Source organism: Grus americana, chromosome 6 (genome assembly GCF_028858705.1).
Source record: "Grus americana isolate bGruAme1 chromosome 6, bGruAme1.mat, whole genome shotgun sequence".
NCBI lineage: Eukaryota > Metazoa > Chordata > Aves > Gruiformes > Gruidae > Grus > Grus americana.
In genome coordinates this window covers 29,589,329-29,607,382 of record NC_072857.1, presented here as the reverse complement: position 1 = coordinate 29,607,382, position 18,054 = coordinate 29,589,329, and the positions used below count along the sequence as shown (strand labels likewise).

Genomic DNA, 18,054 nt, shown 5'->3' with positions numbered 1-18,054 from the left:
TAAAGACAGTTTTGCATTTGGGGTGTTGTTTTGTTATATTTCAGAAAAAAACCCGAAACCTCCTCCTGACATTGCTCACCTCACTCATGTCTTCTTTAATATCTGGAATCTGAAAATAAAGTACTACTATTACCCTTACTTTTACTATTCAGAGCCAGCAATATGTTCCATCATCTATTCTAATCCTGTAGATTTTATACTGTAAGAAATCTTCCTATGCAACACTAGAGTCAGGCTTCCCTGAGCATTTTTAGTGAATGCCTTGCACTAGAGCTAGGATGTCATAACTGATGGAGGAGTTTTAATCAAGCAATTCAAGATTCATTAGTTTTTGCCAGAATCTTTTCAAATGCCTTGTCTAAAAACTTGAAAGCCTTCCATATGAAAATGCTGGCACCCTTCACAACTCAATGGCTGCCTGGGAACATCTCCCATTCCTGCTGGAGTTTGCCAGCAAAAACAATCCAATCACACTTCACCTTGGTGCTGGCAGACTAAAGCAGGAACTGTGATTAAAAAAGAAAAAAACCCCGCCATCTCATAATCATACAAAATACAGACTTGAAATATCATTATCTTACCAGTAACTTATCAGTAGATGCTTTTGCTAGACAGTATTTTTTAAACGTTGTGTTAATAACTTCCATTCTTAGCTTAACTAGTCAATAATTTTTTATCCACTTACTAATGACATTGCATCTTCTTTGTATTTTTTTTTTTGTAAGTGAAGTGTCAAAACCAACTAATATTTGCAGAAGAAGCTTAGAGCATATTTTCAGATTTTAAAACTAATGGATTATCATTTGTTTATCATGCTGATGATGTTTGTTCATCATTCTCTTTTCATGCTGGATACATTTCCTACAGGAAGTCCTGTAGTGATGCTCAAACACCGAGTCATTTAAGACTTGTCATCTCAGCTGAGAAATTAATCCAGCTGTATTTCTGCTTAAAAAAACCAATGTAGGCAGTTTGACATATTTTCTCCTGTACTGTTCTAAAATGCTTGACTAATACAACAAAAAAAATCCATTTGTATTCTTTTGAAATCAGCCATTCCATGCTCTTTGATACCGTGCCTGTCTTTTTTTTTTAAAAGACAGGCAAAGATAATTCAGTTTTATCTTGCTAAGGAGGATTTGGAACACGCGTAGAACTATATACCTAGAACTACTACAGTTGTTTCTTGAATTTGTCTTTGTCCCAAAACGCTAATATGGCACACTAAGAATTTGTTTTACTTACATGATTGATGTGGTTACTCTTCCTCTTCTCTCGCACTAGAAAGAGGGAGAAGAATGTGAACAGAAAGGTTACTAAAATACAATCCCAATTTACATTCAATAAAGTCATTCTATTAACCTAGTCTTCTGAAGTACATGAGTATTAAAATTGTCAAATTTGACTTCAGGTGTCTGGAAAAGTAGCTTGAGGAAAAAATACTGAGTTTTATCAAGGTAGTAAACTACAAACTACTTCCAACTATCCATGTGTACATTTAGGAACTACTTCTACCATCGCACGAAGGGAAAAACATCTCAGCTTTGAAAAGATGCTGGGCATCATGAAAACCTGGATGATTTCAGATAGTTCAAATAGACAATGTCCAACATTCAACTTAGCACCACTTAGCAAAGGGAAGTAAAAACATCACACACGGAACTTGCCGAAGACACACAAGGAGGAAGTGAGGTGCCCAGCACTGCATATGTGTTCTCTCTCCTCCTGTTAGACAGGGGAAGGTGAAAAGTTGTTTCACTACACAGAAGATGCTGGCACAAGCTATGCCTATTTATCATATAACTGCAACCATGTTATTTGATCATTTTAAACTGTGTCAGCCTTTCAAAAAAGATTGTAAGGTTTAACTCCCAGCTATAAAAGTAGCAGTAAAACAGTGCTGTTAAAGGAGAGCTGAGAGCTGCATGCATGCAGAAAGCTATACAAATGTGACCAGCCTGGACAGGTGACTTCCCCAAAGTTTTGACCTCAGATCATTACCACTTGTTAACAGGACACATTCTCTTACATATTTAGAAAAATTAACAATTGGAAGAGAGTATCCAATTTTTTTTGGTCTTTTTGCATAAATCTAAACTCATAATCCTGATAACATCTCAGTAAGGGAGAATTTACAGATATTAATTCTACTATTTCTGTGGAAGGTTAACTAAACAAGTTTCGGTGAAATTAGAAAATAAATTCTTCTGCCCGCCTTGTCCATAAAAATATCCTGTAAAAATCGATTCATCCAACTAATACAAACTTCTGAGAATAGTTTAATAGTTATAATCTCACCTATCAGACCATTTTTCTACATGAACACAAGTGTATACATTTCAATACATTACATTTGAAGAATACTGAATCATGTTTAAAAGCAATACTACCCCCAACACAGGATGTTCACATAGTTTGAAGGTTATTCGCAGCAAGGCTGAAAGGATGCACAGCAAAGCTGCACTACAACGTTCAAGAACTATGTCAGCTTGCTAACTGCAACTTAAGCAGCGCTCATCTAAGAGGCGTTTGAAATGTACAGGTCAGATCCTCTGTCCATTTGAAGACTGACCTTAGAGGCCTCGAGGAAAGAGGCCTACACTTCCTTGGTATCACCTCTTCTGGAAAATCATGCCAGAGCTTGTTTCCACTGCTCACAGATTATCCGAGCATTGCAAAGTTGATACAACTGACAATTTTACTACTTGCCATAATACTCTGATTAGCAGGACTGCAACTGATAGACCTGTCAAAATAATTCTACTTTTCTGTGGCAAAGCTATGCCAAGGTAGAAGACACACTGCAGCTTTCCATCAACACATCCAATCTCAAGTACAACGCTGTCTTAGAAAAAACAGCGTTTCAAGCAAGAACCAACTATAAAAGGAACAGAAGCATTTTTAAAAGAATCTTAAACTCCTTTTTAGTTGCAACTTCAAAATTTACTATTGTCAGAAGTCTTTTTTATTTGTGCAATATGGAAATGCCTCCACTTTTTAACAGCATTTTGGAATACACAAGCTATAGTAATTGTTCAAAATTGACTTTATTAAGTAAACAAGGGATCCCCAAAGAAGCTGAAACCAGGATTCAAGAATAATTATGCCACTGAAACTATTCAAACAATTTAAACCAACATATTCAAAAGGAACTGATATAGACTGATGGCTTAGGCTTATTATTCCTTGCAGAAAACTGCCTTTTTTATTTTTAATTTAAAGCAATTTTTAAAACAGTCCTTGATCATAAAAAAAACCACCACCGCTTGAAGCTTCAATTACACAAGTGAAGAAAGCCTTGCTCCTGCAGACTACTAGGATCAGAAACATCCTGATATTTGAGCATTTAGAAGAACAAGTGATTTTAAGTGTTAAGTAAAACAGCCTACAAACCCATTTCTGTGTAAACACACAAATTATTAATCCCTATGCTTTGAAAGAATTAAAGCAATATAAGTTTTCTTGAGCTGTATAATTAAAATAGGCAGTTATTTTTCCAGTTTTTCTCCTGCCTTTTTTTCTAATTGGAAAAAACTTAGCTTACCATCCGTTTGAGACTTGCTCAGAAAAATTGTGCTTGCTCTGGGATGATCAGATGGATTAGATTCCAAAGCTAAATCTGAAACAGAAAGGACAAAAAAAGGAGAGACCTTTAACAGAAGATGATGATTACTGCAACGATTCCCACCCAGCCTTAAAATGCTCAAGCACAGTGACGGAGACATGATCAGAAACACATAAAATGGGCTGTCTTACTAAAGCCAAACCTTACTTTTGCCAAGATAAACAAAAATCTGACATTTTCCCCTCTGAAAAAAAGCCCATGGACTTATTCCTACTGCCATGAAGCTCCAAAGTAGCTTATGGCTTCCATCAAAACAAAATCTGGAAAGGGAGATCTCAGAAAACAACATGCATCTTCAAAAGTCAGTATGTGCCCCTGCATGTTAGGGCAGCTGGATGCAGAGCCTGTGCTCCGTAGAGGGCAGAAAGCTAGAACTTTATTAAGAGCGTAACTAAAAACAACAATTTGGCAGGAAAAAATCTCTGTGGTCTTATAAAAGAATGTAATAAGTAACTTTTGCAGTGCTGATAAGTATCAAAACATGGATCTTACACTATTCTGTTCTTTTGGAATTTCAAGTAAAACCCTGTACAGCTAATATAGAACCACTGAAGAACAAAATGTTTTAATCCTTTGCCACAATGAACCAGTGACGACATTAGATGAGGATATATTACTCCCTTAGATTAAGATGGAAGCGATCAGTACAATTTGTTGATGAAACTGTAAACATCATGATGAAATTTAGAGCTGCATTAGCTTTGACAGAAGAAACAGCTGTTTTGAGGAAGTCATGCTACAGGGACACTGACTTATGTGAATATATGAACAGAATAATCTAGTACCGTGATCCTGTGCATCCTGGAAAGAGCAAATTTGCATCCGTTTATATTAGTCATTCTGATCTTCCTGTGTGCTACTTATGCCATGCTAACCATAAAAGCACACTAGCTCGCAAACTTGCACACGTTAGTATTTTGAGGTGGTAGTCATCTAAGAATTACCATCAACTTTTAATGAAGAAAAAAAAAATCTGAAGAGCTTTTTATGCACTCAACCAACAGAACTCTGGTTAAATAGTAGCCAAAGCATGCACAAACTGTCATGGTGCTGGAAGTCTTAACTATGTGAATGTTTTGTGCTGCTGCACCTAACCATAGCACAACCACAGCCCTCATGCGTCAGCAAGTGAACGTAATTGCAGAAGTACGTGTGTCCCCAAGACTTCTTATTCCAGATTCCCACTGGTACACAACACTGGTATCCAGACCTGGATGTTTTCCAAGTACTTGGCTTACAACATCACTCATCTTAGTTCAGCAGTATTGCTCTGACACCGGTCCAGGATGCAGACCACTGTAATTTTGAATCTCTACTGTATAAGTAAGGTAGCCAATGTCTATTTAGGAACACAAAGATGGTTTAATCAGGAATTTCCCACCTCAAAAAAAGGCCAGAGTCAGCTATGAAAGCAGACCATATCAAGCAGTTTCTAAACACTAACTTACAAAACCAGTATTTCTATTTTCACCTTACTGTGCTCATTCATGGCACACAGTGAACAGATACCTGAATTTAATCATGCAGTTAAAACGTAAGAAGTCCTGGTTTAGAAGCCCTAGAATGGAATTTGCCTTACAGCTCATACCACTAATACACATTTGATTCTCTGAAAAAAAATCCAGTACACAATAGTATGCCGTACTGGCACATTTTAACTACCGTTTGTACTGTCTCAACAAAATAGTATAACTGTTGTTTAAAAATTGTCCATGATGTTGATAAGTTTTAACACTGATTTAGCAAAATCACTTTTAAGAGACAGTAGAGAGACCAATTCTAGTTTCTAATGCTAGAACTATATTAAAAAAGAAAAAACCAAACTTTGACACAGACCGAGGAATTCACTAATAATGGCAAATATTAAACAACTTTTTAGATTTGAGAAAGGAGTGATTCAGAAATGGAACTATTTTGCTAGTCTGCCAAATAAGTATCATCAATAGACAGAACAAGACTGCAATATGCAGATTTAAAATAGATTGTTAGCAAGTTATGATGCAAACAGAGCAAACAACTCTATTTATTTATTTACAGTTCAGCAGCAACTTTTAGAATAAGTAGGTAAGTCAGGTTAGAAAGGACCTCAGGAGATGTCTAGCTTAACCTCTCACTGAAAACAGCGTCAGCTATGAGGTAGAATTAAGCTGCTCAAGGCTTTATCCAGCTGAGTCTTGAAAACCTCCAGTGAGGGTCTGCAGAGCCCAGATCACCTTTCCTGCTGAGGGACACTGATGCCCACAGGGCTATGGGACTCACTAGGGAATGGTAGGGAAGAGCACGTAGGACTGTACAAGACTTGTGTGATATTAGGCAACAGGGAAATTGGGGAGAACAAGCACAGGAAAACAGAGGGAAAAGGGCTACTGAATTCAGTAACTCCTAACACAGGACTCTGTGTTTCTCCTTGTTGAATTTCACAGGGTTCCTGTTGGCCCAATCCCCCAGCCTATCTAGGTTGCCCAGTTGGGTGTCATTTGCAATTTGGGCACACTCCATTGCCTCCTCCAGGTCATTTATCAATGTTAAACAGGACATGTGCTTTTTTTCCCAGGGAAGAGACAGTATGGGATAACGCCCATCCTCCCTCACCCCATAATACACTAACATCACTAACATCTTGACTTGCCTGAGGTTTTGATTTACTTTGAAACTATATGGCTTGTTAAAGCTCGCTTCTTATATTGTTTTTGCCTCTTCTTGTGCTCTGCCAGTTCCTATATCCATGCTTCTCAGATGTTAGAAATCAGGTCTAGGACCAAAAGCACTGCAAGAATTAAAGGCATAAAATATAACCAACTTTCATTCCAGACAAGAAGAGTAAGATCCACAGCACTGCAGGATGCACCAAGGGACACGATACTGACACGGCCACACAGGTCAAACTTGCCCCCCTGAACCTAAGCAGACCCACACATTTGAGGAGAGGAACAGCAGTGAAAGGAAAATGGACTTTACTGGCCTCAGTTCCATAGCAGCTCTGCTACTGTGGCAGCACAAGATGCTTTCTGCTGGACAAAGTCAGGTGAACAAGCACCCATAGCACATTAAATGCACAACACAGATGATACAACCAAAGTTACGGTACTAATGAAGTCAAAGACATGTCCTGCAGCCCCTGGTACGAAACATGACAAGAAGTGATCAAGACCAACTGTAGCTAGGCCTCTTATCCCAGAATAACGTGGTATTAGCAGCAGCAGCACATCTGCTTTTGTCTTGCAAGAAACTGCAAAGAAAGAAAGATGCATGTAGTAGACCACCTCCCTGTAAGCTTTCCCCTTCTAAGAAGCCGGAGAATTTTAACTTTCCGTGCTGCTCTCCCTGGACAATGTTTTTTGCCAAGCAATAGAAAAATTAGTTGTATGATTTGGTCTTCCTAAACTGCCAGTGTTGCTCTTGAAATACCAAAAAGCAACAGCAATATGGCTGAAGAAGGAAGCATAAGGCAGAAGGCAGATAAGGACATGAGAAGAGGCATCATGTAATGGGAAACACAGCAAAAGAAAAGCTAGAGGAAGAGATTAATCTGTATGCAAACAATTTGACTCACAACCAAGCATAACTCTTAATACTTCATCCTAGTAGCACCTACGAGTCTAAAAACAAGATATCTAGCCCTGAAAATAAGGGTAAGTCTTGATTAGGAGCTACATCAGAAGATGTATGACAGAAAGCTCAAGCTTCACAGAAAGTTAACAGAAAAAGAAAAAAGCATGGTATGCCACAGGATGAACAGAAATAATGGGAATTAAAACATGCAGAAACAGGAATGAGAGAAATGAGAGAAACAACAGGATGATATAAAAAGCAAGAAAACAACTCCAAAACATTTTTGTTCTAGAGGCTATCAACTCAATAGAAATCAAAACACATTTTCTATCGGACCCTCACATTTAGTGATAAAGAGGTAAGAAGGGAAGATTCCCACCAGAAATTAAGCCTGTGGGAGCGGCACAGCAATGTTGCCAGGCTACAAAGGCCCTCCACCTCTGAGAACTCTGTATTAAAAATAGCCTTCCCCCTTATTTCCCTGCATCTCTCAGTGCCATTTACTCACGTGGTACTACCGAACTTGTCAGATCAACCCTGTCTCCAACTGGAGCACAGAGAAGCCTGAACTTGCTTCTCTCTCTCACCATTCTCATTTTTAAGAATCCCTTGCAGCTTGCTTGCCCTTCAGACAATCTCGGCTACCTCTGCTGCTGCTGTGCGCTCCAGGCACCGATAAGAGCATACAGTCCCCCACAGGGCAGATCATATTACTTTTAAAAGCAAACCTCTGCCCCAGCTCAAGATCTTATGTCCTTTTCTCAACACAAAAACCACATGAAGACTTTACTTTTACTCATCTATGCCATATAAGAACCTGTGTGGGTTTTAGGAATTTATAATGCTAGCTACTTATCTACTGTTTTACACACCTCCACGGGTGATTTCTATTAAGAACACATTTTACACACTGCATTGTGTTACATATATTATCTCATGAATAAAGCTGACACTCAAAGACATCACTGTTACTAAGTAGCAGCCCTTTGACAATTTCACTACTTTAGAATACTAAAATATTGCATTTCCTTTAATAGTTTTAGCCCTGTCCTCTGCTCTACTAGACAGCAGTAACATTTTAATACAGCACATATTTAAAGCATTAAATCAAAAAATCATCTCTTTGCTGTAAATTGAGTTTCTTCCCTTCTCGGTGGGTTACTAGCTTTGATTAATGTTTGACCTTCCCTTATATTTCATTACCTTAAAGTGTGAAAGACGTGAGTTACTTAACACTCCCAATAAAGATTTAAAAATTAAAACAAATTAAACTGACAACTTTGCCAATACATTTCAGAAAGTCTCTTATTCCTAACAATAGCTTCATATAAAATGATTTGTCCTTTAAATTATGATATTCTATTTCTATTCCCAAACACTTTCCTAAAAGTTACAATTCCGTTTTCTAAATTCAACCTGCTTTGTTTACTCCTCACCAGCCAACACAGAACCCAGCACACATCAGTTTCTTTCCATTTGCCTTTCCCTCTGATGTCCTTGGTTACACACAGGTTAGTCTATCCTTTAAACACTGCATGTCCAATCTTCTTCCCCAGATTTGGACAGAATGAAAGCACTTTGATCTCTGGATTATTTATCTTCAACAGAATACATGTCTCTTCCATAATGAGATGGACTCAAAAGACACAAAACTCACTCTGTTTCCATAACTAATACAAGGAAATTTGAATACATAAAAGACTATCTGTTGCATAACGAAGTGCTTTCGAACACAACCAGTTCTCAGAAAGGAACTCTGAGGGAGAATCTTGATGAAAACAATCTTAACCAACACTTGCCTATGCATCAGTCCCTTAAAAACACTCCTAACTCCCCAGCAGAAATCAACTCTTTCTATATAAAGGAAAACAACGAAAACCAACCCACACTGTTGGCCTTTGCCCACAGAAAGGCAGAATCGTTCAGGTTGGAAGGGACCTCTTGAGATGACCTAAGTCCAAGCCCTGCTCAAGCAGGGTCAGCTAGAGCACTCGGCTCAGGACTGTGTCAGTCAGGTTTCAAGTATCTCCACAGACAGACTTCACAACCTCTGCAGTGTTTGACCACCCTCATTGTTAAATGATTACTTCTAAAGATCATGACTTTACCCAATACACACAGAATGATGTTGTAAGGCTATTTAAAATCTGTCAGTTGTTCTTTATGGCACTGCTACAAGAACAGCAATATCATTACCAATACCCAGCAGATATTTAAGTGCACTGTGATGTTTTAGAAGGCTCCAGAAATTACTTCAATATACAACAAGCTCTTACTTAAGAAGGAATTATTTCCTCTTACACCACACTCCTGAGTTGGGCTGGTTCAACAAGAAACTGACACAGTAAACATTTCAAATTTGCGCATAAAATCAGAAGAATTTAGAAAGCAAAGTGCAGACCATCAATTAAATGCTGTGGGGTAGCCAGAGTTTAAGTTATCTATTAATTTCTGTGGTTAAAAAAAATAAATCAATACAGTATTAGTGTTCCTGCATTTCTTAAAAGTGTAGGAGGAGCCACACTGCTATCGTCAGCCTCCATAGCAAATCCCAACACAACCCTATTACTCTCAGTTCACGGTCCCTGTTGGGGAAAGACGATGCAGAGATCTGTTCCACCATACACAATACCTAGCCATTCTGGGACTGAGCAAAGTTAAGCAGGCTTCCCTGTGTTTCACGATGTACCTGCCAGGGTTATAATCACTTCTACACATTTTAGCGAGGCAGAATAGCAGGATGTCAGGAGTGCCCCAAACTCCATAGTGAAGGCAGGACCAGTTAAAAAGGGAGGAGAACAAGACATCCCTAGGATTTTATCTTGGAACTAGAAGGAAAACAATAGTTCACAAGCTAGATCTTAAAAGTAACTAACATTTTGTTAGAGATGTGTTTGTGTACTGCATTTAACGTAGGATCATTTAAAAAGACAAGGATAAAGAATTGGTTCCATGCTGTCCACTCTTTATTCCTCACATAGACCTTCACACATAACACAATTCACTACCATAAGAAACTAAAGTACAACTCTACAGCTCTAATTTTTAATTAATAAGCCATAACAAAAATTTCTAACTGTACACATTAAAGATCAACCAAATTTTATAATCCTAGATCCATGCTGATAACTGCAAGTGTAAGGAAAGCCTTCCCCATAACAACCCCTCCTATGCTCTCTGCCTTACTTATCACAAGACATGGTTCAGAAAGAAAAACAGGCAAGTACCAGGAATTCCAATCTCATCTAGTGCCTGCAGATAATCAAAATAAGATGCACTGTACTGGGTGCTAGGTGTCACATGCCACCTGATGGACTGGCATATGCAAATCTTTTTCTCCTCTTCCAATTGCTTACATTAATGCAAACTTCAAATGAGTTTGGGCTCATTAACACTGAGTTAACAGTGTCATCAAGTTTTGTGCCATTTTAAGCACAAACTCAAGTGCAGTCACTCTTTACAGTGGCTTTGTGGATTCTCAGCTTACCTGCAGTTTGTTCTATAAAAGAAAAATAACTATCTGCATAACAAAACATGTCCAACAGTTTTACAAAAAAGGTTTTTTTGTCTTTGAAAGAAACTGGTATTCAACACTGTTATCTGAGTCTGATTGACATGTTTGATGAAAAGCCAGTGTTACTTTTCACACTGGAAAAAAATCCAACAACTATGTTTGATTACTGCAATGACTCAAGACCCTTTCAGAACTCCAAACAGAAGCAAAGCTGTGCTATACATACACAGCTCAAACACTGCAGAATGCTACCTGGTTGACAGTGGAATATTGTGTAACCTGTTGAGGTACCCCTGATATTTGCATCACCTGCAAGTATGATCTTCAGTTTTATTCATCTGGCTTTACTACACATTTAAATAAATAGTGCTGAGCTTTTTAAGCCAGTTGCGTCCTTGTTTGTCCCTTCAAGTCGAAACATTCAGAGTTTTCTGGAAACGTAATTTTTCTAGTGAGTGAAATAAAAGTGCACATTCAAACTCCAGCTGTAATGAAAAAACAGATTTAGAAATCTCAATATGAGCTTGTTGGCAAGGATTTACAGATCCAAGGTCTAGGTTCTTAATGTTTGGTAGAATTTTCCTCCTACCTCCCAGAGTCGCTTCTTCCTTCTACCTATATGTGGAAGAAACATTGTTAGAAACCTTAATTTAACGTGTAATGCGAATTTGGGAGGAGTAGGTTTTTGTGTTTTGTTGGCTTGTGCAAGAGTTCATTTCCCTGCTAGTCAGCTTTTCAGTATGACCTCACCACACTGATCACACTTGAGAGAACAGATACTTCTAGCCACAAAACTTTTGTTGCTCTACAACATCTCCCCTGACAGGTAGGAGGGAAAACAGCAAGTCTCCCAAAGAAAGCCAGAAGAAGAAAGGATCTAAAGACAATATTTACATGGAAACAGTAAAAAAATAAAGTCAAGATGAAAATTAATTTGTTTTCCTTAGTTCCATAAGTTTCAGCAAAACCCTCAGGTTACCCATATATTTCCTTTCAATATTTCCCATTTTATTAAAATCTGTCAGTTATAATAGCTGTTATACTGGAAGTCTGAAGAAACACACTCACCAAAACAAACAAATCAGTTTCCATCCATATGAGCTTCACGTATATATGTTCCATATCAACTATTCTTAAAAACCTAAGGCTTACATAAACTTGCGCACTGCAGAAGTCTCCAAGATTTAGTGGCAAGAGAAAAGGGTAGAGGATTCCTTAGCTGTCAGCAGTACCCAAGCATAAGAACAGAATACAGATACTATACTATGATGAAGATTTCTTCTATTTCCAATTGCCAAATTTGTCGATCAATTTCATCGTTGTTTCTGAATGACTTAGCGATTCAGTCATTTCCACTACAGGCACATTACAGATGATTTTGTAAAGGCCATGACATTAGGCATCTTAAGCCAATAAAACGGAAGGATTTCAGGCTTCAGAGAGTCAATTCTTTCACATTTGTCAAGATCACATACTATTTGTAACTGCTACAAATACCTTTGTAATTAATTCCTAGTCAGTTATAGGAAAGAGATACTGAGGGGAAAGAAGAGTGAGCGTAAGTTAGGTGAAAAACTTTGTGAACACAAGGAAAAAAGGAGAGGAACACCAGAAAAGGTATCTGAGCATCAGTCGGTTTTCACTCCCAACTTCATATTTGTCAGCCTATGCAGCTACAGCTCTTCAGAGAGGCACAAAAACCAACACAAGATGGTTAAGCCCTTCCTGTGCTGAAAACTGCTGGCATCAACAACCTGACTCCTTGCATCAAAGTATTCATCTTTTTTTTTTTTATTATTTAACTTACTAACATTTTAACCAGGATTTTAAAAAACAGGGAAAAAAACCCTCCACCCACATGCTTGAAGTAAACTGCTAACATTATATAAGAGAGGAACAAATGAACAGTATTTAGACCGTCTGCAAGGAGGTTTATAGACAAGCTGGTGTTAAAATCCTATCATGGACAATCAATATATTCAAGTATCTGTTCATCTTCAGTACTGTTTAACAACTGTGGCATGCTGGCAACCTGAAGCTTGCCCCTTTCAGCATGGCACAAGGCCCTAGAGAGCCAGGGGGCTGTTGAAAAAAGAAAGGTAGGCTCACAAGTGTTTGAAGAATCATTCTAGGGACTAGTCTGTCTAAGCCTGTTCAGGTAATTCTCACTGACTTCATTCACTCTCCTCTTCAAAGTCCCCTCCCATTTGTTTTCCCATCTAACCTCTGTGTGATGACCACATCCCACTCCACACCTCTCCTGATCCCGTTTGCTGTTCCCTCTCATCCCTGTCTTTTCCCTTGTCATTCTCTACCACCCACCCACCTCCCAGTTCTCCAGGTGAAGGTACCAGGTCATTTTGTCCCTCCGATTCAGTAGATCAACAGTCTTCCCCTTGATTCATGTGAATCAGGCAAACCTCTGCCCAAAACTGCTGAACTCAGTAAACAGCATGGTGGAGGCAAATAACGTTTTCAAGTGCAAGTGAGAAAAGTCTCCTAAGAGAGGCCTTGTTCTAGTTTTACCCAAGAATCAAAGAATTTATGAAAAATTAGATCTATGTTTAAACACAGGGATCTGGCAAGAAAGTGTCAGCCATAAGCTCTCCCCCAGATAACCAGAAAAGAAAAAATCACAGGAAAAAAGAAGCCCAAAATAAAGATTAGCAGACACTCATCTGGAAAACAAACAGTAATCAGCACAGCCAAAACGGCACATTAAGATCAAAGAGCTGCCATTTCTACTACTAGATAGGAGAGCCTTTTTGGTCAATTCAAGCTGCTTCTGACTGTTGCTTGCATGCTGAAAGAAGGAACATTAATGCTCAGCTGAACAGTCAACTAGCAGCTTTAGGTTCATTTTAGCTTTTGATATTTAACATTAACAGTAGGCATGAATCTATATGGAAGAAACCATTGTTAACCAAAGTTATGTTTATTCCCATTTACTTAATACAACTTGGCTTAGCATATCAAACCACAAATGCACGCTTATTTCTCATTCTGAAAAATTGTGCGCTGAACAGGTTATGGCTCAGGATCTTGAGAACCATAAAATACAAAGTCATCTTTTAAATACTCTCTCAGCAGTGGATCTGACAATCCCTTCCTATCCGAATTAACTTTTGTTGAAACATTACACTTTCACAGTGTGTTTTAACTCCATCCCACTTACCACTCCTTTTTTGTCTTATATAAATACCACTTCATAACCTCCCCATTTTAAGAAAGTGAGATTTTTCTTGTTTAATTCTGATCTGATACAATCTAAGCAGTGGTGACTGGAAAGCAGTGCCTGTTAAGTAGTGTGCTGGAGAAGCTACAGAATAATCCTCACTTATGATCGTAGACCTCCAAGGACCACATTCCACTTGCTACCAAAAAGCAAGGCAAAACAATACAAAGCAAAAAGTCCACAGCTCAGTTGGTAACTTCTGCATTACTGATACAACCAAAACATTCAATTTTAGCAAAACAAGCACAAAAGTATTAAGATGGACTTAAGAACAACAAACAACTTAAAGACAGAAATTTAAGGAATGAAGCATCTCCATCACATTTGGATGCTAGCTTTCTGATATATTTAGCTGTGTTCTTAGAAACTCCTAGAACTGAGCAGCATGGAACAAAAATAGCCAAGATGATCTTGACTTTTTTTCCCTGCAGCTTTCTCTCTTTTCCCCCTGCCAAAGCATTCAAGTAGAGGCCAGTCAGCAGGTTCCCACTCTTCCGTTATTGACAAAACTGGCATCTTAGCTAACCTAAGGTATTATATATTAATAAATTATAGAAGTAATATTTATCCTTCAAATGAAACTGCTGGACTACTTACCACTATAGCAACAAACTAACGCTCTGTAGTAGTCAACAGCACAGAAACATGTAGGCTGTTTGCACGGTTTGGTATGCTGACAGTTTTTATATCCTAGAGTTAAGAGGGATAAGCATTGCTATCTGGTATATGCAAGTGCTGTGTTTACAGATTTATTATTTTCATAGAAGGTCTTAAATTAAACAGATAACAGATCACTTAATTTCATTATAACATCTGTCTCATAACACTGTATTTCAGACTTCACAAATAATGCTTTACGTTTTGAAGTGCTTCAATCCTACCCAGGTAGTGCTTTATTATGTTCAAAAATGAACACAAGAATGTTACTTCTAATATTGACTATCCAGAACTGTATTTTCATAAAGATATCAACCTTTGATACTTTTTGCAGCCCTAAACAGTTATATCAGTCAGAAAATTGTAGACAAATAGCATCTATCACTTGTCATAGATCTACTTATGAGGCCATGCAATAGTGAACCACGTACCACTGGAAAAGTGATCTTTAAAATCATCTAAAACATGTAATACTTATGCAGCTCTAATTTTAGGATTACCTCCTGCCTCAAGACTAAAGTTTCCACAGCCACAAAAGTAAAATTTGTGATAGACAGCTACTATCTTATTCTTGGACTATACACTTTTATTCACGTCTCCAAATTCAAAAAATTAAATGCTTCCCTACTTGAAGGCCAGTTCTGACACCTGGATGAATTCGCAATTAAGCCTAGTTACTTAGCACTGCTGACATGATCACATACTAAAGATTCAAACAAATACAACCCTTATTCCTGAGCAGATTTATTTAGCTTAGGCATTTTTGCTTGGCTTATTAGAATCTTTAGAGAGTTTAGCTACACCTCCCTTAACAAATACGGGAGAGTTGAGAGATTTCTGTAATATCTTCTCACAAAAATAAAGTTATATTTCTCCTAGATGGCAAATATAATTTCTCCTACTGCTGTACTGCACAGCTGTCTCAAAGGAGATCCAAAGGCCTGACTGTTCCATCTCGTTTCTGTAACAGCCACACCATATGGTGCTATGCAGAACCATGCAAGTTTACTAATTCCATTTCTGAAGGTTTCCTCACACTCTTCTGCAGCCAGTTTCTCTCTGATAGCCAAATATATTTTTTTTAAATTCAAGATGAGTATGGAGGGCCAATGATAATTGTTGTTGTATGCATTGTACATTAAAGATGTCAGACAAGCTATCTTTTTTCAACTGAATATATTTCATATAGGTGTGGCTATAATTATGAAAAGGAACAGCAAGACGCTTGTTAATTGAACTAAGTTTTGAATATCATAAGCTATTACACTGTGCTGTGTGCTTATGGTATCACGTGAACATACACACACAAGCACCCCTAACCTGTTACACGTTGTCTCAGTAACTCACTGCAGCACAAACCTGCAAGCTCTTCCTAGACATGTCTGCAAAGGAGACGCATTACAGAGCAAGTCTGCGTGACACCAGTGCTCCAGGTATAACTGGAAGGAATCTGAAGAGCAAATACGTACTTTCCCGTGAGCTCAAGGAAAGGAAATTGGGAACACTGAGAGCTACATGACAAGGAACCTCAGTGTAATGAGTCCACAGCTATAACCGAGCACCCTGCATGCCTAGATTATAAATTACCCACGTCCAGCCACAATGATGTCATATGCACACAATCTTTGTAATTCTTAATTCCCTTATTCTCCACACACCCTTTTCCTTCCTCCTGTTCAACAGAGGCTGGAAATGCAGCAGCTTTTGCGAACCGCCTGAACGTTACGACTGAGTCACGACTCCATAGTCAAGGAGAAACGAGCAGCCACACTTCCACCTCAAACAGGAACACCCGGGGGCTCAGCCATGATTCTTTTGGGTTCCCCGACCCCTCTCTCCAGCGGGCCGGGAGCGGCCAGGGGGGCGGCCAGGGGGGCAGCCAGGGACCCCGGCAGGGCACTCCCCGGGCAGGGGGTGGAACCCGCGGCTCCTCCGCCCCTGGCCGCGTTACTTGTTAAGCGGCCGCGCCGGCTACGGTAGCCCCGCGGCTCGTACTTCGGGACGAAGTCCCGCAGCCGATTTCCCCCGTCCGGCGGCAGCAAGGGCCTGCCCGCAGGAATCCCCGGAGCTGTCAGAGCGGTGACAGCCGCGGGGAACTTTGCTTGGGGCGCGGTGCGGGGCCGGGCGGCGGCAGGCCGGGCCCCCCCTCAGGGGCTCGCCGGACCTCATGCTGCCCCCGCCGCCGGGACAAAGGGGACGCGCCGCTGGCGGGGAAGCGCCGCGCCCCAGGCTGCCGGTCTCCCCGGGCACCCACCCGCGGCGGAGCGGGGGCGCCACGGGGACAGCCGCCGGCGGGGCGGGGATGCGGTGCCCGGCGCTCCCCGCCGCCCGCCCGCCCGGCCCTGCCGCTCGCCCCCCGCCGCTCACCATCCGGGAATTCCCGGTCGCTGATGTGCTGGAGGTGAGGGCCGCCGCCGCCGGGATCCGACTCCCCCGACTCGGCCTCCGCCGCCGCCGCCGCCGAGCCGCCGCCGCCCGCCGCCGCTTGGTACGCGTCCGCCCAGCGGTCGGGCCCCGGCGCTGCCCCGCCGCCGCCGCGGGCCCGGCTGAGCTTGGGGCTGGCGTCCGGGGATACGCAGCAGGTGACGGTGTTGCCCATGGAGCTCGGAGCTCCCCCGCCGGGCCCCGGCTACGCGGCTCCCGGGCTGGGGCGGGGGAGGGGGCGGAGGGGAGCTGAGGCGCCGGGCTCAGGGAGGGAGGGAGGGAGGGAAGGAGGGACGGAGGGAGGGGCGGGCCGGGCCTCAGCTCCGCATCACCGTCGCCTCCGCCCCGGCTGGACGCGACCCCCGCCCGCCCCAACGGCCGCGCGAGCCCCCCCCCCCCCGCCGCCTCCTGCGCGCGGCGAGCAACGGACCTCGCGCGAGCGGCCACCTTCCCCCGGGCCCGGGGAGGGGCGGGGGAGGCCGGGGGGGGGGAAGGCCCAGCCCCGCCTCGCTTCCACCCAATCACCTCCCGCCGGGGCGCCGCGTGACGACGCTCCGCCAATGGGCGTGGGGGCCGTCACGCGGCCTCCGCCGCGCCCTTCCTGGCCCGCCCCCTTCCTTCCACACACGCAGCGGCGGCCGCGGCCCCATCAGCACCGCCCCTCGCCCCGCCCCTCGGCGGTGCCACGCCCTTGGTCACGCCCTTGGCCCCGCCCCCGGGCCGCCTGGCTCGCGCAGCCGGGCCGCGCACGTGCTGCAGCAGCGGCAGCGTAAAAATACTGCTACTATAATAATAAAATAATAAAAAGTAATAATATAGTATAACGCTAAAAAGGTGCACAAATGCGTTAATAAATAATAATACGAATAACGTTCCCGCCTGCGTGCTGCTCGGCGGCGGTTGCGCGGCGCGGAGAGGCTGAGGGGTGCGGGCAGGCTCCTGCTGCGCCGGTGAGGTGAGGAGGCTGGCTGTGAGCTTCGCCTGCTCTCTTCCCCCGTTATTAAAGGTTTTAAAGGCTTCTGGGTCGTTCTGTGCCCAGGTGCCCCC

At 41.7% G+C, this 18,054-nt stretch overlaps 1 protein-coding gene across 3 annotated transcripts in view; it reads right to left on the bottom strand.

Annotated features, from left to right (window-relative positions):
• Positions 1–17,401, bottom strand: part of CCNYL1 (cyclin Y like 1) — a 33,176-nt gene extending 15,775 nt beyond the window's left edge. The window contains exons 1-3 of one of the 3 annotated variants that reach the window (XM_054829273.1): positions 16,951–17,401; positions 3,545–3,619; positions 1,246–1,280 (exon numbers count right to left, since the gene is read on the bottom strand). In XM_054829273.1, coding sequence (XP_054685248.1) covers positions 1,246–1,280; positions 3,545–3,619; positions 16,951–17,182 — 342 coding nt within the window. In that variant the 5' untranslated portion in view covers positions 17,183–17,401. Of the gene's footprint in view, positions 1–1,245; positions 1,281–3,544; positions 3,620–3,772; positions 4,020–7,685; positions 7,822–16,950 lie in introns of those variants that run through there. The other 2 variants (XM_054829274.1, XM_054829275.1) reach the window with 2 other exon arrangements.
• Positions 17,402–18,054: the final 653 nt, after the last annotated feature.